At 28.4% G+C, this 27,838-nt stretch overlaps 2 protein-coding genes across 3 annotated transcripts in view; both read left to right on the top strand.

Annotated features, from left to right (window-relative positions):
- The first annotated feature begins 1,538 nt into the window (after positions 1–1,538).
- On the top strand, positions 1,539–6,983 carry LOC129966919 (negative elongation factor D-like). The gene is made up of 2 exons (XM_056081537.1): positions 1,539–1,616; positions 5,060–6,983. The coding sequence occupies exon 2, from the start codon at positions 5,104–5,106 to the stop codon at positions 6,862–6,864; it is 1,761 nt and encodes a 586-aa protein (XP_055937512.1). The 5' UTR covers positions 1,539–1,616; positions 5,060–5,103; the 3' UTR covers positions 6,865–6,983.
- A 14,445-nt stretch (positions 6,984–21,428) lies between these two features.
- Positions 21,429–27,838, top strand: part of LOC129966918 (receptor-type tyrosine-protein phosphatase mu-like) — a 127,169-nt gene continuing 120,759 nt past the window's right edge. Inside the window, exon 1 of one of the 2 annotated variants that reach the window (XM_056081535.1) lies at positions 21,429–21,832. In XM_056081535.1, the coding sequence (XP_055937510.1) occupies positions 21,757–21,832 (76 nt within the window). In that variant the 5' untranslated portion in view covers positions 21,429–21,756. The remainder of the gene's footprint in view (positions 21,833–27,838) is intronic. The other variant, XM_056081536.1, reaches the window with a different exon arrangement.

Here is a 27,838-nt window from a genome sequence, read left to right as displayed (position 1 = left end):
ATATCAAATTAGAATTTCTAACAAAACATCTAAAATATTTATATATAGAATTAAAAAGATTTAAGTGAATATTGTATATAATACAAGATGTGCAATACATTAAATATTAATCCGTCTTGGCGTATTTGGCGTACATAATGAATATTCTTTTTAATAATATAATGAATTGAAGCATTACTTCACTAATTTAAAGACCACGTAAATTATTTTTACCTAATCTCACAGAAGATATATCACTTTTGTAATAAACTCAAAGGGCAAAAAAATTTGTTTTTTAATTTATTTTAAAACGTAAAATTTTTGTGTCCTATATTTGCAGGAGAATTATATTTTATTTCCGCTGCTTAACTCTACGCCTTCCATTACTTTTATTTATTTTATTTTTTTCTGAGAAATTAATTTTAAGCTTCCGTTTAATTATACACTAACTCATTTTAATTATAATGAAGTATTGTTTTAATTAATTTTGGAACAATACTCTATAAGTAAAGATTAAATTTAAATCTATAAAAAAATCAGTTTTGTACAGTAGAACAAAAAAAGAAAAGGTCCTTACTTACAACAGAAAATGAATTCCGGCTTTACATGAGAGAAGTGGCTGTTTAATTCTAAAAACAAAAAGGAACTTATGATATTTACAATTTGTTAGGAATTTCAAAACTAATTAAAATACAAAAAAAGTTCTTACTTAGAATATAAGTAAAATTTTATTTATTGCAAACAGAACAAAAGAATATGGAAAAGGATAAGAAGAATTAAAAGACGAGAACAAGTTACAAATAGAATATTGTATATAAATTCGGAATAGAATTTAAAGCAAAGAAATTTAACGATTAATTATTTTAACGATAAATTATTAACAAATATTGCTTCAGAGAGAGCACACAGATGGCGCCACGACATGCAGTGACTTATTACGAAAAAATATTCTGTTTCTTGTTCATATTTGTACATTTTTTTTCAGGAAGCTATTCTTTGGTTTAAGAATGCATGTCGAATTGTTTTATATTTAGAAGAAGTATTACCTCGCACATTGATAAACCTCTAATTTCATTAAGAATGCAATTTTTTATATGTACTCAAATATTTGGTGTCTTGTCTTTGGATCATATCTGCTGCTTGTTTAAATATGATTTTGTTTTATGTGTGTATTGTCTCACATAATTTTTAAGATTTATGGAAACATTATTAAGTTAAATTTAGACAAGGAAGTCTAAATTTAACTAAATAATATCTAGATTGTAGTCTTTATATCTAAATGATAAAATTATAGTTTCGTTTGATGAGATGTTGTTGTTTGAGAACATTGTCGCACTAGAGCAATACTATCAGTGTATAGTAATGCATGATTCTTTTATTTCGATATAGCAGCAGAATTTTTTCCTTATAACAATATAAATTACATTAATTGATTCAAAGAAATTTTTCTGTAAGTAGCTTAGCACTCCATTTTTTTACATCTATTTTCATAAATTAATTATGTATGATTTTAAGACGTTAAATGAACATTTTTATTTTCGAACAAAACAAATACTTCTACTACTATTTTGTGTATGTATACATTTCGGTTATGACAAAAAGTTCTTGACTTGCAACGAAAATAACTTGTTGAATTGGTTAGTATATTTGTTATTTATTTAAATAATAAGAAAATAATACATGTTTCCCTTTATTTTTTTCATGATTCTATTTTAAGGCTTTAAGTTTAATTACATAGTTCTTTATTATTGAGTTTAATTCTTAACAGGTTGTTTACTAATTGTGGAGTGAAAAGTCCGGCTTCGTTTTTAAAATTAAAAATTATATTCTTATTCGTAGAAATAAAACATATATTTAAAGAACTTGCATTTTTATACTTTTAAAAAATTGTTTCAGAATACTCTTAGTCAAAACATTTTTTTTTTTAATTTCTATTTTTTTATTTGCTCAAAAGTGGTATATAAATAAATTATTGAAGGGTCTTGAATTAAAATTCCTAATGCGAATTTTTTAGCTAATTAACATGGCTTATTTATCTGATAGTCTAAAATAGGCATTGCCCATTTTTATAATATAATATCATCCGAAAATGTTCGTATTACGAAATGCTTTATCGTATAGTCACCAAGTTGTTTTTGTCGTATTGCTTGAAATATTTAATTATTAGCATTTTTTATGCAAGTTAATAATCATCTAAAATTTATATATTTAAGATCGAAAATTTATTTTATTGAGTATATCAATATGATGCCCTCAGTTTTTAATGAAAAATATTCCAGTAGGGCATTGTGTCAATGAAAATTCTAAAAATTTTGAAATTCATTTTAACATTTTTTGAGAAGCATCATTTGTTAAGGACTGAATATAGCTTTTAGAAACTTGTTTCTCGGGGTTTTTTTTGTTTGTTTTTTTCCTCTCCAAAATTTAGTTATTTTTAGTATAAATTCTTTGATTCAAAAAAGTTATATTGAATTTGAAAAGTTATCATGAAACTGATCAGTTAGAAAAACAAAATTCTCGTTTTAATTTAATTGGCTAAAATTAAGTATAAGATATAGACAAAAAGTTTTTGTACATATCTAAAATAATAATAAAGATGAATGTGTATGTGTACATTTTGGCACCCTTTGGAAAAGACCGTTTGACCTACAGTTACCATGTTTTACAGTTGTACACTTTGGGAGTCAGGAATGTGCACCTTAAAGTTACTTTTTAGAAATTTTTTTATTAATTTAAAATTAAGCTAAATTTTGGTGTTTTACCATGATAATTTTTGAAAATGTTCTCACTAAAAATAAGCTATACTCCATATAAAAATTAAAAAAAAAAACATCTTATTTATGATACCAATTTAATAATGGTGCAAATTTTTGATGGTTTGAATAATGTTAAATGCTATGTATAAATTTTTAGTCAGATCAGCTCGAAATAATCAGAGATGTATAAGAATAAAAACGATTTATAAGAGCAGTTGGCTTACTCTATTATTATTTATCTTCATATTTTAGTATGGTATTCATTCCAGTTTTAATGTGGTATTTTTGTTTGGAGAAAGATTAATGTTTTTTGTTTATCACTAACAGTAATTAAACAAGATTAAAGAATTTAAAGTGTATGCTTTTATTTGGATATCTAATTATAAACATATAGCTATTAGCTAATATTTTTAGGAATTTATTTAAGATAATTAAAATCCAGGATAAGTTTAGGTATAAACATTAATAAAACAAGTTACAGCTTCAGTTTAAGAGTTTTGAAAGTGAGTGAAAAATAAAAACCAGCTTGTTTAAAGGTGATAGTATAAAATAGATAAGGACAAAAATCAGAATAAATCACAATACTATATATATTATGAAAAAAGACAAAATGGTATGATGTTGTTTAGCCATTGTTAATATGATTGATAGGAATATATAATTCTGAAATTATTTTGCTTGAATAAGAATTCTTTTCAAGATATTCAAATTTCAATTCCATAGGTACAATTCAAAACTTTTACCTATCTATACTATCTATATTATTTTTGAATTGTTTCTGTTGTAAAATTGAAAGGAACTGAATTAAAATTATAATGATAAATTTGGCCAATTAATTGAAATAATGAAAATCATGTAAGTTTCTCTTATTTTATGTGTTTCAATATATCTTGTATGTCTGGTATTATAATCAAATATTTCAAAAAATTTTGCATTTTAAAGTTTTTTTACAAAATTATATTAATGTGATAGTTGCATCTGACATCTAATATGTTTACTGGGAATAATAATTGTCTTCAATTTTAATTAATTCTCTTAAACAAACTATATGTTCATTGCTATTTCAACATAATATTTTTCAAACTGCATTCAACATTAGGATAATTTTATTTTGATAGTTTTGTATTTATTTTATTATATATGTGTATGAATATGTGTGAAACAATTAAGTTGTGTGATGTCCCATTTATGTGAAAAGTATAACTATCCACATCATCTAGCATCTACTGCATGATATCTGATGTTTCACTGTCATTTCATTTTTTCAACCATTATGGAAAATGTATTGTTGATTCTAACATTATATTTTGTAATACATGTTTCTGTTGCTATATTTATTGATTCTAACATTATATTTTGTAATACATGTTTCTGTTGCTATATTTTGTCATAACCAAAACATATAAAAAAGCAAAATCTTCATTCCTTAACTTATAGGAGGGGGGGGGACATGATTAAATATGTATAGAAGTAATGAGTACAACTTAAATTTTATCACAACAATCAAAAACATTGCTACATAAATAGTTTTTATGTATTAAAATTATAAAAATATGAATATTTTTTTATAAATTGCCAAAACTCAAGAAAAGAGCAAATGATATCTAAACAGGTATCATTAAAAAGTTATCCTTAAAATATCTTTATGTTATGATTTTTCTTGGCAATTAAAGATTTCGAGAAAATCAGTGTGCCATTAAAAACAAAGTCTAAGTTGTCCTTTGCTTTCTAGAATTTCATTTTCTTATTTTTTATGTAAACTGCATAGATAATTACATTATTTTTTTCTTTAGCTTCCTTTTACTTTGGCTTTTAAAAATAAAACAAAAAAACATACAGGAAAATTTCTGGTAGAAAAAAAATGTAATGAATTTCATTTTGACGTTTAAGTATTGTTCAAATATTGCAAAAGGAGGTTTTTCAAAAAGTATCAAATATAATGGAAAAATTGCACTTCAACTAAATTGATTGATTAGCTTAATGTTAAAATATTTTTTACTCCTTAATATTTCCAAAAATGATAGTAGCAAAAGGTCAATGTTTCGCATAATTTTAAGCTATTTAAATTTTTTTTAAAAAAAATTGTTTTATGATACACATTTTTACACTCTAAAATGTACTCAAGCCAAATTTAGTAGTTCTAGGTCAGATGATCTCACCTGTTGTGAATCCACAGATACAAATTTTCCTTAATTATTAATTGACGTATATTGACAACTTAACTTCTTAATTTACAATGAAAGTTCGAACTGAAATCTTTTTATAAATCCTAATGTAGTAAATTACTTTATTTGTTTTTATTAATCTTTTTTTTTTTATTTCAGATAACTTTTCCAGCATCATATCTGCTGGATAATATTTTTTTATCATGATGGATGACGATTATGATGATGAAATTGACACCGATAGAGGTTGGTACGATGATACCAACATGGACCAAGATTCAGATGAGCCCTCTGCTGAAGATCAAGAGGCAAGAAATGCAATGATACAGGCAGAATGCATTGAAAAGTTCAGTAGCCAAGATTTTATAATGGAACCTGAAATATTCAACCAGTTGAAGAGATATTTCCAGAGTGGGGGAAACCCTGAACAAGTCATAGACTTGCTATCTGAAAACTATCATGCCATAGCCCAAACAGCTAATTTATTGGCTGAATGGTTGATTATGGCTGGAATGAAAATTTCTGAAGTACAAGCTCTTGTGGAAGATCATTTGAGAGAGGTTATAATCAGGCATTTTGATCCAAAGAAAGCAGATTCCATTTTCACTGAAGAAGGTGAAACTCCAGCTTGGTTAACTGAAATGATTGAGCATCCTACCTGGAGATCTTTGATTTATAAGCTTGCAGAGGACTACCCTGATTGTCTTATGTTGAACTTTACAATCAAACTGATTTCAGATGCAGGGTATCAGGGTGAAATAACAAGTATATCTACTGCTTCACAGCAACTCGAGGTATTCTCCAGAATCTTAAAAACTTCTGTTTCAAACTTCCTAGAAGGTGGGGAAGAAGAACTTAAAAAGAATCTTCATGAATTTTGCAGAATGGTGTGTCATGGTGAACATACATATCTCTACAGTCAAACGCTTCTTCACCTTCTTGCTCAGGAGCCTAGAGGAGGGTCTAATATCAAACGTCTTTCCCAAGAAACTAGTGCCTATGTTCAAAAAACTGAACACAATGCTACTCCAATCACTATGGCTCTAACAGGTGCATCAGCTTATCCTAGAGTTTGCCAAGCATTGTCAGCTATGTTGTGCAAAAATGCTTTAAATCCTGCTGATATAACTGTACTTTTCAAAATGTACCAGGCTGCTGAGCCTCCTCCAGTCGAATTGATCCGAGTTCCTCAATTTTTAGATTTGCTTATGGATTCCTTATTTAAGCCAGGAACAAAAATTAATCCTGAACATAAGCCCAAATATATCTACCTATTAGCTTATGCCGTGAGTGTTCATGAAACTTATAAGAAAGGTGTTCGCAAGAGTGTTAATAAAGAAGAGTTAAAAACAACTACACAAGCTATTGAAAAGGTGCATATGATCTGCAATGAAAAGAAAGGATCGTCTGAGCTGATACCAGAACTGAATACCTTGGTCCACTGCATCCGTTTTCCTATTGTGGGTTTAGGTGTGGTAAGATGGGTGGACTTTACAGTTTCAGAAAAAAGTTATTTTAAATTATCCACAGAACATACACCTTTGCATTTGGCACTTTTGGATGAAGTTGCCGCTGCCCATAATACTTTGCACCAGAAAGTTTTGGAACTCTTAATCCGGTTGTTCGAAATGCCTCAAGAAGACCTTGATGTGCTTGTTCAGTTAGAAATGAAGAAAATGCTTTTAGATAGAATGGTTCATTTGCTGAGTAGGGGGTGTGCAGTTTCAGTTGTTAATTACATAAAGACATGTTGGCAGCGACAAGATACAGACATATCTTTAATTAGGTATTTCGTAACTGAAGTTCTAGATATTATTGCACCTCCATACACAGCAGAATTTGTGAACTTATTCCTGCCATTAGTTGAAAATGAAGATATTACTGGCAAAATGAAATTTGAAGGTGGAAATGATCCTGTTTCTGAATTTATTATGCTTTGTAAAGCAAATTTGGCTCCTAATTGACACTTAAGTGCTTTAAAATCTGAATTTTATCCATATATGATAGTTTCTTCAAATCTGCATCATTGGTTTCAGCAATAAATATCATTTTTAATATGTGTTGAATAAAAATACAATTGTAATTTTTTGCTAACTGTTTTGGTTGTTATATATCAATTTATAACAGTTGAGTTAATTTTATTCTGACCATTATTTGATTTACTTTTTCAGGAAATTTACATGGGCTTTCATAAAATTTATTTGAATTAAAACATACAGACATCTAATGATTTCTTAAGCATAGTTAAAATAAAATACTGTATTTGATAAATTGACTTATAATTGAATAGCATTAAAATGTAAGGAAAATTTTGCAACTTTATTTGTTCATCTAATGCAAAGACTAATATTCTTTCCTTTGCTCTATTTCTCTTATTTAAATATCTGAATCAAAATTTAAATAAATATTAATAAAAGAAAATTTAATGATGCAAAGAAATACTGTAAACATCCGTTAGAAATGTGTGATATCTATATAAAGAAGAAGAAAAGAAACTTTTAAAAAATGAACCATTTTATATATATATTCTATATTTTTAATTAAAATAATTAAATATTTTAATTAAAAATGAAAACAATAGAACTAATTAGAATATTAAAATTTATTTTCTGAAAGAGGTGCTTGATTGAAATATGTTAACTAGGCAAAATATGTAATAATGTTCCTCACTTTATTCTGTAGCAATGTGCCCTGTTTGACATAGCTTGGAACAAAAAAAAATTTGACTACAAAATGTGAATTTTATTTTAAATCAGCAAAACTTAAACACAATTAGCTTCACTTCTAACATATATTCATTATAAAATTAATGACTAAAGTAAATTTAATTACATACACAAAAGTCGATTTTTAACATTAAAAAATTGAGATTATTCATTTATCAAAATGAAACTAATAGTGAAAATTTTTCCAAAACATGTGGACTTCTTAAAAAATAAAATAACTGACAAAATTTTAAATACATTGGAACTTACAACCTCATTAAAATGAAATTCACTGTAAGCATGTTCATCACTTTCTTCTAATCAAATAAGACAAGTAAAAAATAATGAGTATTATTTATTTCTTTTTAGTCTTAAAAATCGAAATTGCTTCATTAATCTCTTAACTGTTTTACCTGAGTGCCATATATGCATCGATTTATCGAATTTTGATAGTTGTAAGCAAGAAATGAACCATTCATAACGATTATAATTCAATATTAAAATTACTTCGAATACATAGATAAATATTAAATTAGTCTGATTGAATCAAAATAAGAAAATATCCCCAGAATACAAGGTGTCGTCTTATTAGATAGTAGGGAAAATAGAACAGTTAAGGGGTTAATATAGGATTTACTAAAAATATTCAAGTTTTACTTTACAAAATTATATCTGCCCCTTTATGTTTGAAATATGCAACAAGGTTATGGTAGTATTTAGAATTTATATCGGTAGTATGGTTATATCGGTAGTATTTAGAATTTCAAAAGAAATATATATATATGTATTCATTTCATACTTTCTTGGTTATTCATTTTTTTCTCTCTCTTTTTTTTTAGTCTTTTTCTTGATTTAAAAAAAAAATAAATTGGTACAGCTCTGGGTATTTATTTTCAGAGTTTTTAACTATTTCATTACAGTCCATATGGCTAAAAATAAGTTTTAGGAAAGGTAATACGTTGTATGATAAAAGTAGGTTCAAACATATGTAATCGCTCCTAATGATAAAAATAAGTATAAATGTATATGCTGTTATAGGCCGTACTAGGCCAACTTTCATACTAGTACAATTATACTTTGGAGAGTGAGAATGCGCACTTCAAAGCAATTTCTTGATGAGGGGGGGGGGGTAGTTAGAAATTTAAAATTAACCGAAATTGGGACTATTTTTCAAAATAACTTCCAAAAATATTGCATATTAAAAAAAATACATCATTTCAAAATTTATATATATATATTTATATCGGTGATACCCTTTTACATTGTTTAATTATTTTCTACTTCAATAAAAAATGTTTTAAACCTATTCTATAGCAATATATTTTTTAGTATAACGCACATAATATTATCATCTGATGACTAAAATATGAAGTTTTCTCTTGTTTTTCCTTGTTGAGTAAGTTTCAGTATTAGGTATGTTATAATTATTATTATTTTGAAATTCCATTATACTATTAGGTTTAAACTTCAGAATTAAGCATTAGTGCAAACTTTTTAAATAATTAGATGTATAAATATTTGTATAGAAAGATGCATACCACGTTGAACAAGGTAGAGTAAGGTTTGTAGACATATTTTGAATAATGTATTTATCTAATTTGTAATATAAAAACATTTTGCCAAGGAAGTTATTAAGACATAACCACGGAAAATATTTAAGGTAAATTTTTAGCAATTATTAATACTAACAAACAATCAATCTTCAAAGGCAGCTAATAATAATGTTTTTAAAAAATGAGGAAAATTTTGTATTTAGTTACATTTTTTTATAATTCATCTTAACAGTTTGATCAAACATTTCATTTTAGCAATAATTTTGTAGTTATTCTGTGTAACCATGACGAGGGATCAAGGAAATGTGTTTTTCGTGAAAACACTGCAGGTAAATAGAGGCTTTATAAGCTTGTTGTGGTATAAGCTTTATGCGTTCGAAATGGGAATTTTCTCGTATTTAGAAAGTGAAATTACAGGAAAATGGAATTCTGTGGAGCTCGTGATGTTGTTCACACGGTCAGATCGGTAACACTGCTGCAATTAAATTTCAAAATCGATTAATTAAAAATTTTAAAAAAAATCTAACATTATAAGTGGCTCAGAAAATAGAGCAAAAGAATTTATCTTATTGAATTTAAATGGAGAAAAAAAAATATATTTTTAAAACTGCATAGGAAAAATAATATTTATTACATAATAACTGTTATACTTAATTTGCCCTGGGGAGGATTATTTACTTGCTGTTTTTTTTATTAATGGAAATTGTTTAATTAGTTCTATTCCTTCCTTCGTTATTGTATTTCCAATATATTTCCGAGGAAAACTTCGAAAATTCACCTAAATTTTAATTTATTAAAATAAATAAATCGCTTCGAGGTGAGCATTCGCACTCTCCAAAGTACATATGCTCCAGGTTTGACAGAGCTGGATCGAACAGCTTGGGCCAATGCACACATCATATTTTTAAGGACTTTCCTCACCGACGGGTTCTTTTGATAGTGGCTGTACGGTGTGAGAACACCAGCGGCAGGCCTCAGTAGAAAACAACGACGTTTATTTACACAAAGAGTACGCAGACGACAAATATTTACAACAGAGACGAACACATGATAGCACACTACAGCAGACAGTAACCCACAAGTAGTAATCGTCCACAGCACACGAAGTGACTAGACAGAATCCAGCAGGAGAAGGGTTCCTCGGAGCTTCGCTTTACGGTCTCTCCAACGGCTGAACTTCTCGCTTTAGCTGCCGACTCGCCACTTCTCGCAACTGGCTACTACATAAAACATACGACGTTGCTTTCACAGTAGACAACAGAATTCGGCACACAGCGGTTCAGCATTCGCTTCACGCAACGCTAGCCCTCCGCTGTTGTCTCGCTATCCCCTCGAAGACTCGTTACTTGTCGGCGACTCCGATTACAATTCACGATTATTTAGCGATTAACGGAGCACCCGCCTTAAATTCCAAGGGTATCTCCTTCCTAACTAAAATTTAGACCTGGCGTCTAAGATGGACCTGCACTGCTTGCGTCCTGGAGATGAATGAGGTAAACTATGATTCCTTGCACGAGTAGGTACGGAGACTTGGTGAGGGAGAAGGGCAGAGGTTCCTGGACCAATAGGGTGGCAGCTTCTTGGTGGAGTGGGTTGCCCATGCTTTTGGAAGTCTGAGGGAGTGGTGGAGGATAAACTATTGTTCTTACTTGGCAAATCAGGATCTTGCTTATGGTAAGTGGGCAGATGGGTTCGAACTTAGTCGAGTGGGGCATTGAGAAGGATAAGTTTTCGTTCTTCTTTTGACTTGGTTCCTTTTAATTTGGTTGCTGCTGTCAGGCTTGGTTTCTTTAATTAGCTTCTTGATTTCTTTAAATGCTTCTATTATTTCTTGCATTTCTGAGATTTTGGTGAGGGAGTTATGGGCTGCTGGAGATGGGATGTTTTCAGTTGTCTGTTGCTGGTATCGGGGCTTCTGTTGTTGTGCAGGTGGGTTTTGGTCTATGGCTTGTGCATTTTGGGGCATTCTATTTCTGAGGGTCTCGGCATGTGATCTTCTGTGTCCTGTAGATGGGTAGGCAGGACACCCCTTCCAAGAAGCCAGGCGTCCTATCCCTTTGCAATTTATACATACAGGCTCTGGGATCCTCTCTTTTATCAGGCACTCTGTCGTTATGTTCTTTCCGTCACGTTTAATGCAGCGCGGATTGCATTTACAATTCCGTGCGCTGTGATGGAATCCTGAGCACCTTCTAGGCTTTGGCTGGTCTCCTGTAAGGTTCAATAACTTTTATTCTTATATATGACAGATGGCTTAGGTTATAGACATTACAGTTGTTGCCTGTTTTATTTATTTCTACGAGGAATATGGGATGAAAGGTCTGGGTTCGGAAGTCTTTCAGTTGTGAGATTCGTCCTGCGGTGAAATTCAGAGCTTCTATTTCTAATTTCAAGTCGTCTTTGTCATGATTTCCTGGGAGTCTCTTGAGACTACTTTAATAATCCTATCGGTGGGGGTCTTCGGAGATTTCATATTCTTTCTTCATTTTGTTGAGCAATTCAATTATTCCCAATCTTTCTTCATCGGTGCCGGAGGATTTTTATAAAATCATTTGAGTACCTATTAGCTATGCTGGGATATTTCTTGCCGATTTCTTGTATTGTTATTTGCATTTAATTTCATGTGGATAGAGGGAATTTCTTTGCTTGATTGTGGTGTCGCTCCTTCAAGTATTTGATATTTATTGTTGGTAGTTAGTTCCAGATTTTCTATGGAGTTTTTTTCTTTTTGATGTGTGTTTTCTATCTATCAGCAGGAATGGTTGATGAGTTTCTATGTTTTCGGTGCTTGTTTGAGTATTTGTCAAGTGCTTTTGACACCCTTCTACTTGGCAAGGACTAAACAATTTTATTTCGGCTTCGGCATTTTCGATCTTGGTTTTTAGGTCTTTTGCTTTATTTACGTCATTTAAGTATTGGGTGGTATGTTCCAGGTTATTATTTCTCATTTGTTGTAGCGTCACGTGAAAGTTGCCAAGGATTTCCCTCGGATTTTTTATTCTTCCCTGGCAGACTACCAGGTGGTTGCGGATATCTTGTCTGTTTTTGGATGTATGCTGCATTTTGGGCAAATTCAAGGTCTTAACTTCTTTAACTTTTCTAAGGCGGAGTTTATGTTTTCCTCGAACTGCTTTCTGTTAAAAATATGCCCTCTTTCTGAATTCTTGGATCGGTCTCCTTTTCTATGGACTTGTTGAACCCATCAATCATTCCGTTAGAAAATCTTATATGATTTGGTCACTTTGGTATCACGTCGCATCGTTCTCCAAGAGTCGTACTAAGTTCATATCTGAATGAGGCTTGGCTTCTCATAGATATAATACTTCAGCGTTCGCTCTCGCTGCGTCTGTCTCCTTCCATGGCTGGAGTCGGAATGAAAATGTAACCCCACAGCTTGAGAGTGCTGTCCTTTTATAGTCTCCGGAGGCGGGCTTAGAACCAATCAGGCCCGCCGCCTCCTCAATCAGTCTTCTAAACAATCAGGCGTATCTTGGTTCCTATTGGACGTATCGACAAAATTCTAGAAGTTTCGAGCATTATCCATTTTGTCGCCAAATGGTCGCCAAGCTTTGGGATCACTGGCTCGCCCTCCTACACCATCCAATACAGATGACTATAAAACGGTCTTTCTTATGATGATCCTATTCGTGATGTGAAGCGAAATTACAAGTTTGTAACAATATTCTCTTCTATTATTAGATAATTGATTAAAAAATAGATTTTTTCCCCTCTGAAAAATGCTTTATAACATTTTTATACAGTATAATGCTTTTTTATAAATTGCTGTTTTTGACAATGTAAACGACAGTATATTGATTAAGAAGATTTATCGACTAAATTCTATTAATATTCAAACATTGATAAAGATTTGCAGATATCTCGAACACAGAGTACAATCAATGCAGAAATATTTTTAAAGTCTATGCTTTAATTAGTCTCCTGATGATTCACCAGGAACATTGGTTGCATTTAAATTAAATTAAATCTTTATGCATTGACGTTCATGGCTCTTTCAATAAAGGATGAGTTTATTTAATGAAGTCGAATTCAGTGACATTATAGCGCCATTAACCCTTTGATTGCTAATTGTTCTAAGTTCAAGCGCTACATATGAGCGGACGAACTTATGCGCCCATAAGCCACATCGATGGTATTTGTTGGACACATAACATCAAAGAAATAAAAGCCTAAGTATATGGAGAAGCATATTTTAAATTACATGTTCTTTTGCGGAGATGTAATTTCGCTTGTTGATTCTTCATGTAATCTATTCAGAAAATTAGGAAAATCTTTCCACTCTTTCACTTTCAACAATGCTGCTAAATATTAAATAAAACAATGAAAATAGTTTGAATTCTATTGAAAAAAATGGAGAGTTAGTTTAAATAATTAATTAAAAATTGTCAAAATTCAGTTGAGTATTGCACGGCAAGTAATTTGATATCATTAAAAAGGCACGTTTTAAAATAACTTAAAAATCAGATTTATATTTAATTATTTTCAGAAAAAGTCGAAAAAAATCGCCAGTATTTCGTTTAATTTTTCATTTATTAAAGTTTTAAAAAAAATTTTAAAAAATAGCTCCGAGGTGCGTGACGATTTGAGAAAATCACAAAAATGGTTTTACTTTCACCAAAAAACATCACTGTAAATTGTGTTTAAAATTAATTAAAAAAATGTTAAAATTAGAATAAAATGTGTACAGAAATGAAAATATTATTCAAAAGTTTTTATTATTATTATTATTTTGAAATTGCGATGAAACTTTTGTGTGATTATAGGCTTCGAAATTATTAAGTAATAACGTTAAAATTTCGATCATTATCGAAATTTTGAAACGCTGTAACACTTTATCATTGAGAAGTAATTAATTTAGAAAATAACTACCAAGTTTAATAGCTGCCTGTTCAACTGTCTATCCTGTACAGCGTTTTAAGCAATTTTTGCACCATGCGCAAAACATCATAAAATTTCCATAATATATTGCATATAATATTAATTAGAAAATTTTTTCTCTTAAACTAAGATTTCCTTTTCAATTCAAAGACAGAGGTACATCATATGCCATTACAAAGATATATATATATATATATATATATATATATATATATATATATATATATATATATATATATATATATATATATATATATATATATATACAGTGGCTCAAAAAATTGAGAGTACACCTTACTTTTATTTGATAAATCCGACTTCCAATGTAAATGACACATTACCGGGAACTGCACACATGCTTTTATTTTTACACATAGCAAATGGTTTAATTTAAAGTAAAAATAAAGAAAAATCAGCTAAATTCTTCTAAATTGAAAAGTTTCAGAAGCATTTTAAATAAACATACATAGAATTTTGCCTCAAAAAATTGAGTCTATACCAATGCAAGCTTTGCAATATCTCGCATAGAAACAAAGCGTCACTGTTAAGTTGCATGTCTTTTGGCTCTTATAAAGGTCTCTAAACGTCATGGTACCGATTCGGCGAATTTTTGGGGGGCATCTGAACATATTTTATACCAATCTTCTTGCACCACTTGTTTTAAAAGTGTTTTCTTTCTAATTTTGTGTTTTTGAACCACTTTTTCAAGCATGGCTTGCGAATATTCAATGGCATTGATGTCGGAGTACTATGGTGATGTGTGTAACTGCTGTATACAATGAAAAATACACCATATTTTGACGTTACGTGCATTTTGTTTGGGGTCATTGCCCTGCTGGTAAATGGAATTTCCGTCTAAATCCGAATTTTTAACACTTTCTTTTGATTGCTGCGAACATATGGTTCACCCAACTTGTTGCAGAAACTTTTCAAATCATAGACAGAAATGTAAGTGCTGAAACTGTGCGAAATGCCATTAGACAAGTTGGATATAAAAGACGCATTTTTAGAGAGAAACCGTTTATCAGCTTGCAAATTCAGATAAAGCATTTGAAGTTTTAAAAACTCATCAATTGAAGACCAATAACCTTTGGAAGAAAGCTATATTTAGTAATGAAAGAAAACTCAAAATTTTTGCAGTGACATCCATCGTACTGTATGAAGAAAGCCTAATACTGCTTCGGATCCAAAAAATTTACGTCCTACAGTTAAACATGATGGTGACTCCCGCATTGATTTGAGGTTGCATGGCTTCATCCGGAGTAGGAAATTTAATTTTTATAGATGACATTATAAATGATATGGCTTACGTGGATGTACTTCGCAGCAATCTAAAGGAAAGTGCTAAACATTTGAGTTTAGATGGAAATTTCATTTTCGAATAGGACAACGACCCCAAACAAAATGCACGTAACGTCAAAATATAGTGTCTCTTTTTATTTTAAACAGTAGTTATACACACCACTACAGTACCCCGACAATAATACCATTGAATATCTGTTGGCCACACTCGAAGCAATCGTCCAAAAACACAAAATTAGAAACAAAACCCATTTAAAACAAGTGGTGCAAGAAGAAAGGGGCAAAATATCTTCAGATACCACCAAAAATGGGTCGAATCGGTGCCACGACGTTTAGTGGCCAGTATAAAAGTCAAAAGACATGCAACTAAATACTGACACGTTCTTTCTATGCGAGATATTACAAGAATTTCATTTTGTATTCTCAATTTTTTGAGGCTAAATTCCGCGTTTGTTTATTTAAAATGCTACTGAAACTTTTCAGTTTAGAAGAATTTCGTTGATTTTTCTTTATTTTTACTCTGAATTAAACCGTTTGTTATGTGTAAAAATAAAAACATGTTTGCTCTTTCCGGTAATGTATTATTTATGTTGAAAGTCGGATTTATCAAGTAAAAGTAAGGTGTTCTCTCAATTTTTTGAGCCACTGTATATCTGTATTGCGATATTAAGGCGGGAGTTCAAAATACGATAATATTGTTAATAACCTATGGTATGAAATTAAAAAAAAAACATTCAATAAAGGAAATAAACATTTCACAAAGAAACTTCTGCACTGATGTATAAAAGTGGTGTGTTCAATCATAAAATTGCGTGATAAAATTTAAATGCAAATATCAGAAAACGAATTATTCTTCCTCAGAAATTAAATCAATAAAAAAAAAAATCAACTGCTTTTTGTGAATCATATTGAAAATACGTATTTAAAAATTGAATGATTGGTTTGATTACACTTTTGATGTATTCTGTCAAAGTTGCTTTATAACTTGATTTGATTAAAAATTTGATTTGATTTGATTGAATTTTGATTTGATTTGATTGAATGGTTGACTTGACTTTATTTGACTTGACTTGATTTTGAATTTGACTTGATTTGATTGAAAATAACTTTGAAAAAAAATGCCTAAGAAGAGTAATTGCGTTCTTTTTGAGATATCCGGCTGTGTTCGAAATAATTTTTTCAAATATATATATATATATATATATATATATATATATATATATATATATATATATATATATATATATATATTAATGTTATTTTTTTAACTGTATACATTTGAAAATATTATAAAACTAGCCGCCTTTGGCGACCAGCCGGTTCGCCAATCTTAATGTTCGTTTAAATTTTAATAATTAAATAGGTTGAACCGGAGTTTAACCCCCTTCTTCGTCAAGTTGCGATAACGCACCAAAGCTGGCAATCTTTAATATGCACTATAATTGAACATCTGCTTCTTTGCTTTTGAACATTTCGCAAGGCCGTTTGTTTGCGATTTTTAAAAATTTCGCCAAGCAGGGGGTTAAACTCCGGTCGTACCATTAAATATTTTACGCAATTCCAACTTTAATAGATTTTTCAGCAAAATATTTTAAAACTTCACATTTTGATAGTCATAATTCACTCATAATATTATAAAGGCCTTCAGTCATAACGTGATATGTATCTCTCTAATTTTCTGTTACCCCTCGTAGAATTTATGCTTTAAATTAAAGTGTAAATGATTAATATGCAATTAATATAATAATATTTTTTACTGAAACAAAGCATTTTTTTTAATAATATGATTACTGATAATAGAGTCACTGAGCGTTTAAACTTTATGGTCACTAAAGAATATCTTTCTTAATTTATGTAATATATCAAGAATTTGTCAACAAAAATTTCTCAGATTCATCATGAACAGATCGATTCATTAACAATGTTTAATTTTAAATGCATCAAACACTAAGAAAATAAAAGGAATCGTTTAAAATAATCGGTCGAAAACAGGTTTAAAAAAACTACTTAAAAAACGATGTACTTAAAACTATAAGCATATACAAAAAATATATAACTAACATAAATACATTTTACTTAAAAAAGCATGCAACTAACCTAAAAATAATTTAAATCGTCCGTTGGTTGTCATGCCAACAATCAGAACAATGCGCATGCGTGGATTTTCTTCGCCAGTTACGTTAACGCAAATGCGTAAATTTTTCTACGCCAGTTGGGGTAACGCTATGCAGATTAGACATTTTTAATTTCCTTTATTCTGTGTTATTTTAATTCAAAAGTACTTCAGAATGAATCTGAAACATGGATTAATTAACAATGTTTAATTTTAAATTCATGAAACATTAAGAAAATAAACCGAATCGTTTGAAATAATCCGTCGAAAACTGTTAACCCTAGCCTCATTACTGTTGGGAGAAAAAAACAACTGATGGCTTACTTATTTGGCGGTGGGGAAAATGGAAGATTTTTTTGGCGGGAAAGTTAGTTTTTAATTAATAATTAAAATTCTAATTAAAATTTCAAAAAAAGGGACCCCAGGTGCACATTCTCGACCTCTAATGTATACATGTACCAAATTTGAATGCTGTATGTCAAATGACCTGGCCTGTAGAGCGCCAACACACACACACACACACACATTGAGCTTTATTATAAGTATAGATTAAACTTTCAAAATATTATTTATTTAAAAAATTCAGAAATTTGGCGAAAAATAATTTTAAAAAATTAGCCTTACACTAACAGCCATAGACCAAATTATACTCTAAATATGCATAAAATCTTGCAGGGTTACATTTTTATGACAACTATCTGTGTTGCACTCTAAAATATTTCTTCTAAGTCAAAGTATTTTTAATATATAGTTGAGCAAAGCTATTAAACTGGAAACTTTTCATGAAAAGTGCTTCTTATTTACATTTAAACTCTTAAGAATGTTGCGTGTGAAGAAAACATGAAACAAATTTCAGGGAACAATCTTGTAAGATTTCATATCAATACATGAATAACTTTTTGAGAAATCGTTGTTATGGTCGGTCGTTTTTTTTTTTTTTTTTTTTTTTTAATTTCAAAAATATTTTCTTGGTTTCTTAAAAAACGTATTTAATGAGTTTTAAGTTTCGTGGAAAAAATATTTAACGTCTTAATACAACACAAAATAATGCCATTGATTCAGTAATAAAAAGCTATAACTTCATTTGTCATTCGCATAAAATAAAACATAAAACAGTTTTAGAAAGTTTATAAAACAAGCTAGAAAAATTAAATCTTAAAAGAATTTCGATAATTTCATAGAAAAATGACATTTTTAAGTCAGTCGGTTACTTTAATAACGCCGGAGAATATTATTTTACAAGAACACTTTTTTACTACATTAAAATTCAGAAAATCAGTTTTTCAACAATTTTTTTTATTTCTGCGTTATTTTTTTATAATTACAGAAAATGTTTGAATATATTTATATATATTATAATAATATATTCAAATTTATAATATTCTTTACGTGAAATCTGTTTGGTTAGTGCACGGCAAAAAAAAAAAAAAAGCCAATAAGCTAATTAACAGATAACGAATCTATTTGACAAGAAAGATCGAAAACATAGAGAACAAAATACAGCTGGCGCACACTCAAAAACAGAACTTTCAAAATTCAACAGCGCACAGCAAAACAACAAAGTGTTATAAAAAAAAAACGCAACAGTACAAGGCGCACCGCCGAAAGAATTAGCTAGAGGTCAACACTCTACAGGAAGAATTCGCTCAATTATTTTTTTACTGAAATTGATTGACTTTTTTTGTCAGTACCTCAATGCTTAACCACATATATCACAGATCCATGATAGGGTATCAAAACTTCTAGAAAGAACGTGTATCTTGGCTTCTAACAAAGATATCGCTAAGAGTTCCAATCGGGAAAATTCTTTTTTGTCACCAAAGTTCTGATATTGAAGCCAATGGTCGAAAAGCTCGCCTTGCTCAGAGAGTCTTTAAACTGGCAGCCATTCAGCGCCTATTAAAGCTTCTCCTTCTTAGTTTAAAACTAATTGCAATAATACAGATTCGTAAAAATATTGCAATAATTACAAAATAATTATAATATTTATAAGTATAACAATATATTTATAAGTGTTTCAACAATATTTTTAATTTCTTCATTTTCTGGATTTACATCTGCACGTTTTTTTATTATTTAAAATAAATATTTCTTTATCTGATCACTGCTATAATTACGAGCTTTTACTTAAAATCAATTTAAAAACAGATAAATAAAACCTAAAAATGTTATGATACTACGACACTTAGGATTTTAGATTCCCCTTTAAATTTTATTTTTAATAATACGTCTTGTAATATTTCTTCGAATTTATTTCCATTCCAGAACAGCAGTATCACGAAAAATAGATACCGAATCTTGTTTCTGAACAGCGAAAATTTAATTCGTGTATTTTAAATATTCTTAAATAGATTTGTCATTATTCATTGATGATGAGTTGATGCATGATTTTTTAAAGGCTAATGAAAAATACAAGATAAATTGCATAAAATGAATCATTATTATTATTTAAATAATATTAGATATATTGTTCAATATTATTAAATCATTCTTATTCCCTAGATAAAATTCTCTTGATGAACATTTGAATTAGAAGAGTATTTATATATTTAAAAACAAAGGACAAACGTGCAGCTACAGTCATTTCGCCAATTTTTATTTTATACCAGCTGTCTTTGGCAACTAGCTGATTCACCGATTATACTGCTTCTATTTAATTCCCATTGAATTTCTTATGAATCTTTGAAATCCATGATTTCATTACATACGCATTTTTAAGTATCAAATTGTTGTAGACATTAGAGTCTTGTTATTTCATTATCCCGATTCTTGCTCTATTTATTATATAAATATACATTCCTAATGGAATCGAGTCCTATATAATTTATTAAACCATTAAAAGCATGATTGTCCTGATAATCTACATTCTAACTACACGTCGTCTTTCGCCATATTGTGATGATAAGAGTTTTTATATTTCTCACATAAATTGAGGAGATATAAGCATAATCTTTCTTTAAATGTATAGAAATCCTTTTTTTCAATCAGCGTTTTTGAAAGTTATCACAGAAAAAGGCATAAAATTTGGCTTAATCTTTAATAAATTGAAATTATTAAAAAAAATTGATCCAAAATGAACATTTTTGCCTTCAAAGTATATTTATGCCAAATTAATTAACTTTGGTTGAGACGGTTCTAGGAGTAAGATTCCAATATAAAGAGAAATGCGCACACACACACTCCTTCATTATTAGCGGAAAAGAAGGTATATAAAGTGAGAATACTCTTATCATCGAAATATTCGGCATCATGAATTTGATGTATCGCCACGGTTTAGAACTCTCTGCAGAATCGTTTTTGGACTTATATTGTCTGTTGGTTTGGCAACACATAACTCAAGTTAGACGAATAAAATTAGTTATGTGGTCATAACACCAAAATCTTTATCCGGTGTTGAAAACAAAAGATTTACAAAACATTTCTTTCCTCTTTTCAATGCTTCGAAGCTAAATGATACAATGTATTATGTAACTATGTAAAATAATGGAATATCAAATATTACCATTAATTATTCTTTGATTTCAAAAACAATTTTATTGCCACGTTTTCTATGACAAATCTACTTATTTGTAAATAGAAATTTAAAGAATCAGAAAGTTCTATTGAATCGTTAATGGGGAGTTTATAATCGGAATTGCAAGTCCAATTTAAAATGAACTTCCACCAGTTAATGTGGATTCATTAGAAACATTAATGGACTTTGCAGACTTGTGGACCATTCGCGCATGAGAACATTTTTTTAGCAGTATTGCGGTTTCTTTCTCGTTCTCTTTCTTTCTTTTCTATGTGGTCAGTTTACTGCTTTTTTCATCCTCGTGTTCCAAGAAATGCAATAGATCTATCTACATGTTGGTGTAAAAAAACGATTTCCCAATCACCGGAAAAGGTTGGACTGCTTAGACCAACGGCCATCAAGTGACATCACTCCTCCGGATGCAGCTATACGTCCACTATCTGACTGGACCATGAGTTCACATTATCAGGCCTTTCTCAATTAGTTTTGAGAAGTCGATTTTTTAAAAATTTGTTTGTTGAGAGTGCAATGCTTTTCGACGTTTGGTTGTAACAAACTTTTCTTTAAAACAAAAAGAAACAAACATATTAATATATGTTTATCGCATTAAAAAGAGTAATGTAGTTGATATTCCTAAGTTTCCTGCGTTACGGTGCAGGCTTCGATATGTTCGGCCGGAAACTGAGAGTTGTATTTCCTGTTTTGTAATTCGCGTTTCTTCTTTATTCGGTAGCTAACTGAAAAATTAAGTTATTGTTCATTTTGCATAAAACATGAAGCATCAACGTGATAGCTATAAATGGATTACCATCGCATTGTGGTGGATAATATTTCTACAGTATGCATCAGGTAAAAATTTAATATATATGTTATTATTGTGATTATATGTTATATATGTTATTTTTTTAATATAAATACCAACAAATTTTTGTTGTTATAGAGAAAAATGGTTATTTTTTATTCTTAAATATAAGGAAAATTGATTGATGCATTTTACTGATAAGTAAGATAAAAGATCTGAGCTGTTTATCATTTAAGTTACATTTAAAAAACAATATTTTATTGAAATAAAAAAAAAGCCTTTTTCGATGAAATGAAATTTATTTTATTTAAGTTGTTCTTGCTCCATTCTATATGCATTTCAATGTTTTAGATTAGATTTGAATGTTTTCTCTAATAAGTCTATTTTCTTTATTAAATTTACACATTTTAATCCTGGTAACCTTTGAAAATCGATTAATCGAAAACATTTGATTTGTGGTGAAATAAAAAATTGTTAATTGAACTTTAATTAAAAAAAAATCAACATGTTAGTAAAATGTCTGAAATTTTCTTTTGGTTGTACGTAATTGGAGTCTAAATATATATCTGAAGCATACATTTGAGGTTGCCATAAACAAGCATGCAAAATTCCACAAAAAAAAATAATATTTTAAAAAATATTTCTGTAAACGAAATAGAAACATTAACTGAAATCTTTCAGAAATTAATAAATATTTGCATTATTTTAAAACCATATCTTTAAAAAATGTGTATTCTATAAATTTAATAATAATATGTTGATCTTAGTAAAACTTTTTTTTTCATAAAAAAGGAAAATGAAATCTTTTAAATTATTAAAGTGCCTAAGTTGTTGAGAAAAGTAAGCAATACGAATAGTATAAAGTGTTAGACAACTATAAAATAGTATATCCTCACATCTTTACAATTTTGAAAAAGTTTAACGATAACGTAAGAATATTAAATAATGATTTTGTATTATTTTGAATATTTTTCCTTTTCTTTTGGATCATTCATCAATGAAGGATTTATCAGCGATAACTTACTTCAGTATTTAAATAAAAAAAATTACTTGTGTTATCGTTGTACTGGTTAAAGTTTTAAAAGCTGGAATGTTATAAGTTGTATTTCAAAGGAGCCAACTTTACAGAATTTATTATATTTCATTATTTCCAGAATTATTTTTTAACTTGCTTTTGAAATGTTGTTTTCCTTCAAGCCTGAACAAAAGCATTTCTACAAGTATTTAGAATTTAAGTAATATAAGATTGTTTAAATATAATATTTTATAATGAGCATTTTTATCAATATCTGTAGGCAGTATATTTCTAACGTTCTACTATTAAAACTGATTCATATTATTTCTGAGTTTAAGTTCCAAAAGGTAAAAAAAAAAAAGTTCAAAAATATGAAAAATGTAGTCTTAAATTATTATTTGCTCTTTTTTCATGTCATTTTCAAGGATCAGTCCAGGCTTATTGCAAATTTTCTACAGGTTCCTAGTATTAATAATTGGCATTATAAAACAAGGAAATCGTTTGGCAAGAGAACCACGTTGATTATAGCTGATACGCCGGATGTAAACTCCAGTTATTTATAATTATTATTAAAACTAAAAATGTTATTTCTGCATGCTTTATGTAATAAATCACTACAAAGTTTGTAAAATTAAATTGTAATTAGAAAATATAAAATGAAAAATAGAATTTTAGGTTCATTATTTTGTTCAAATTTCATTAAAATTTCTAATATTATTTTCTGTTATAAATCTTCTATAGAATGTCATTATTGTTAACATATAATGTTATATTAATATTAAGCTTTTAATTATTTAATAAAATAATTAAACGCTTCATTCTTTTATTTCACTAAAATAATGAAGTTTTTCGTAACTGGAGAAATCTGATAATGAGTCATCACACAGAAAAAGAATTTATGTAGAAATTAAATTTTGTGTACTTCAGTTGAAAAAAAGTTAAACAGATACACTGCTAAATATTTTTGGCTGAAGTATCATCGATCTGAGTTTCAGAAATGCCATTTCAGAAACGTCTTTGAAAATATTAAAAAGAATGCATTAGTATACATAATTTTATATAAAGCAAATAGAATTAAAAATTTCGCATAGCTGATATTTTTATTTAGAAATTTATTATATCTTGAAAGAAAACGCTTAATACAGTAAATAAAATTGCTGTTATTCTAATAATAGATAAATTCTTATTTAAGAAGTATATTGCAGATTGACTCAAATTTTTTTTAAAAAATCATCAGATATGTTGTTTTAGAAATGTCATGGAAAGAACATTTGTAACATTTTGCATTTGATATAAAATGAGAAATTCGAAGGAAAACGTAAAATATATTTAAGGAAAAATAATTTAATTTTTAGATCTTATATAATTTTACAAATCATTTCCTTAAATTCTAAATGTACAATATATGAAAAAAAATTAATTATTCATTTTACTTATTGTATTATAGTTCATCTTATAGGTTTTATAAAATTGTAATTTTTATTGCTTAATTTATCTCAAATTTGTTATTTAGTTATAACCTATCATAATAATTCATTAGTTTTATTTGTAAGGAATAAAATCCTAAATTCACTATGTTTGATTTGTCCAGAATTTAGTCCTTTCTCTCCAAAAAATTAAAAAATAAAGTCGTATAGATTTTCACAAAAATATAAAAAATAAAACAAATGGAATTAAAATAAATCATTAAATTATTGATTATGTTAAAAGCTTGATAAAATCTGACGACAAATTGACTAGTTAACAAAAATTATGTCGCATAATATGCACTGTCTGGATCCGAAAAATGCTTAAATTCACCTTTATATCAAATTTAGATGAGAAGAATTCGTTTTTATTGTTTTAATGCAAAAAGTAATAACCAGATAAAATTTAAATAAAAATCGTTAACTATTAGAATGAATTATTACATATTTCAATCATCACTTATTAATATCACTAAAAAATGTATATGTAGAATACATTTTAGTTTCAGTGATATTTGCAATACATTTTCTTTTTATTTATGCGTTAAATTAATTAATTTAATGTGTAAAATTCTTTTTTATTGCATTAATTTTATAATATTTTGTCTGGTATTAAAATTTTTGATAAAAAAAGCTGGTAAAAGAGCGGAGATTCTAAATGCATGCAGAAGACTGCATAGGAAAAAAACATATATTTATAAAGCTTTGTTAAACAGATACTTTAAAAAAATTCCTTTGCGAAATGTATTTTTTTCACCAGTCAAAAATATATAATGTTTGAAGGTTTTGAGCATATTTGAGGATTTTGATATTTAGGATAGAATAGAAGTAACAAAATAATTGAAAAAAATCTCAAAATTCTGTTCAAATCATTTTTAATTCAATTATTTTCTTTTTGATTATTTTGGCTACAATCTTGCTTGCGCTTTGAACACAATCTTAATTTGATGATATATTCTTGAAGAATATATCTACAGAAATAAAAATCTCCGTGCAATTTCTATTCAACTTCCAAATGTATTTTATAGAACCAAACGATTTTTTAAAGATTGCTAATGCCAAAAAAAAAAAAAAAAAAAAAAAAGAACATATAATAAATTAAATAAATAATTCTTTTAAACTATTTCAAAACATTTTAGAAACTCCAAAATAATGATGAAAAGATATTTTGGAATAATTATCAAAGAACAAATAGAGAAATAATTTTATAGGAAAGTCCAAAAAAATGAAATTCCGATACTAATATGATTTTTTTATTAATTATGTTAAAACAAACGATTTCATTATTAAAAAAATGCACTGCTTTCTTAATAAAAAATGTACAAAATATTTTCTCGATTCTTTGCTTATTGTTTTCGAAATAATGAAAAGTTTTTTTCAGTATTAATATACGTTATGTTATCTCTTTAATTCGTACAAATTAAATCTGTTTCTAAAAAACATTACAAGGTTTTATAGATTTCGGAAAGAAAAATATAACAATTCGTAGAAGAGAACAGCAGGAACTTAATAATGAAAAAAGATTCTAATAAAATAAACAAAGGATTCTTCATTTTCCGGAACAGAGTTCCAGATAATCACCGGAAAGCACTAAAATTGCGAAATCAGAGAAATAATAATGAGAATTATGCAGCGATAAAAGTAATTTCTTATAAAAAAATTACACAGCGATAAAAGGAATTTTAATTGATATAGATAAAATAATAATAATTGCTTCTAAAATGCAAATACAAAGTATTTTTGATAAATGAGCATTAAAAAAATGCAAGGCATTTTTTATGAGATGCAAGTGCAAGGCATTTTTGATTACATGGAGCATTTTGAGAGAAAAAAATGCTGAGAATTATACAGCGATAAAAATAATTTCATAAGCTGATAAAGGATTTTTATTGATATAAATCGAAAATAATTATAGAAAGTGAGTCTAAGATGCAAATGCAAAGCATTTTTGATAAGATGTAAGTGCAAGATATTTTTTGATTACACGGGGCATTTTGAGAGAAACAATGACGAGAATTATACAGCGATAAAAGTAATTTCATATACTGTAAAAGAATTTTCATTCATGTAAAAAGAAAACAATAATAATAATAAGCGCGTCTAAGATGCAAAGCAAAGCATTTTTGATAAATGCAAATGCAAGCATTTTTGAATCAAGGCAAGGCATCTGCATTTATCAAAAATGCAAGTGCGAGGTATTTTTGAAAAGATGCAAGTGCAAGGCATTTTTGATAAGATGCAAGTGCAAGGCATTTTTGATAAGATAAAAGTGAAAGACGTTTTTGATTACACGGGGCATTTTGAAAGAAACAATGATAAAAATTATACAGCGATAAAAGTAATTTCATATACTGTTAAAGGATTTTTATCGATATAAATCCAAAATAATAATATTGAGTCTAAGATGCATATTTAAAGAATTTCCGATAAATGCAAATGCAAAATATCTTTTGATAAGATGTAAGTTCAAGGTATTTTTGATTACACGAGGCATTTTGTGAGAAACAATGATGAGAATTATACAGAGATAAAAGTAATTTCTTATACTGTTAAAGAATTTTTATTCATATAAAAAGAAAACAACACTAATAATAATAAGCGCGTCTAAAATGCAAATGCAAGGCATTTTTGATAAGATGAAAGTGAAAGACGTTTTTGATTACACGGGGCATTTTGAAAAAAACAATGATGAGAATTATACAGCGGTAAAAGTAATTTCATATACTATTAAAGAATTTTTATCGATATAAATCCAGAATAATAATATTGAGTGTAAGATGCAAATTCAAAGCATTTTTGATAAATGCAGATGCAATACATTTTTTGATAAGATGTAAGTGCAAGATATTTTTGATTGCACGAAGCATTTTGAGAGAATGATGAGAGTTATACAGCGATAAAAGTAAATTCATATACTGTTAAAGAATTTTTATTCATCTAAAAAGAAAACAATAATAATAGAAAGTGAGTCTAAGATGCAAATGCAAGGCATTTTTGATTACACGGCGCATTTTGAGAGAAACAATGACTAGAACTTTACAACTATAAAAGTAATTTCATATACTGTTAAAGGATTTTTATTCATATAAAAAGAAAACAAAAATAATAATAATAAGCGCGACTAAGACGCAAATGCAAATGCAAGGCATTATTGATAAAATGCAAGTGCAAGGCCTTTTTGATAAGATGCAAATGCAAGGCATTTTTGATTACACAGTACATTTTGAGAGAAACAATGATGAAAATTGTACGGCGATAAAAGTAATTTCATATACTGTTAAAAACTTTTAATTGATATAAAGCGAAAATAATATTAACAAGCGTGTCTAAGATGCAAATGCAAAGCATTTTTGATAAATGCAAATACAAGGCATTGTTGATCATATGTGTTAAAGGCGCATTTATGTGGAAGAATAAGGGGATTTATATGTGAGAACATTGAAATTTAATTCACCTTCTCCTTTTCTTAATGAATTCATTTTATATGTAATAACCATTTCAAAGGTAATTTTAGAAAGAAAAAAAAAGATTTCAGATTAATTAAATTCTGACATACTGAAATTAGGAAAGTT

The sequence above is a fragment of the Argiope bruennichi genome, chromosome 4 (genome assembly GCF_947563725.1).
Source record: "Argiope bruennichi chromosome 4, qqArgBrue1.1, whole genome shotgun sequence".
In the NCBI taxonomy this organism is placed as follows: domain Eukaryota; kingdom Metazoa; phylum Arthropoda; class Arachnida; order Araneae; family Araneidae; genus Argiope; species Argiope bruennichi.
The sequence above is the reverse complement of the archived record's forward strand: the minus strand, read 5'-3'. Positions and strand labels throughout refer to the sequence as shown.

What these genes read in the sequence shown, in the direction of transcription:
- LOC129966919 (XM_056081537.1), top strand. Translation starts at nt 5,104, where the DNA reads ATGATGGATGACGATTATGATGATGAAATTGACACCGATAGAGGTTGG.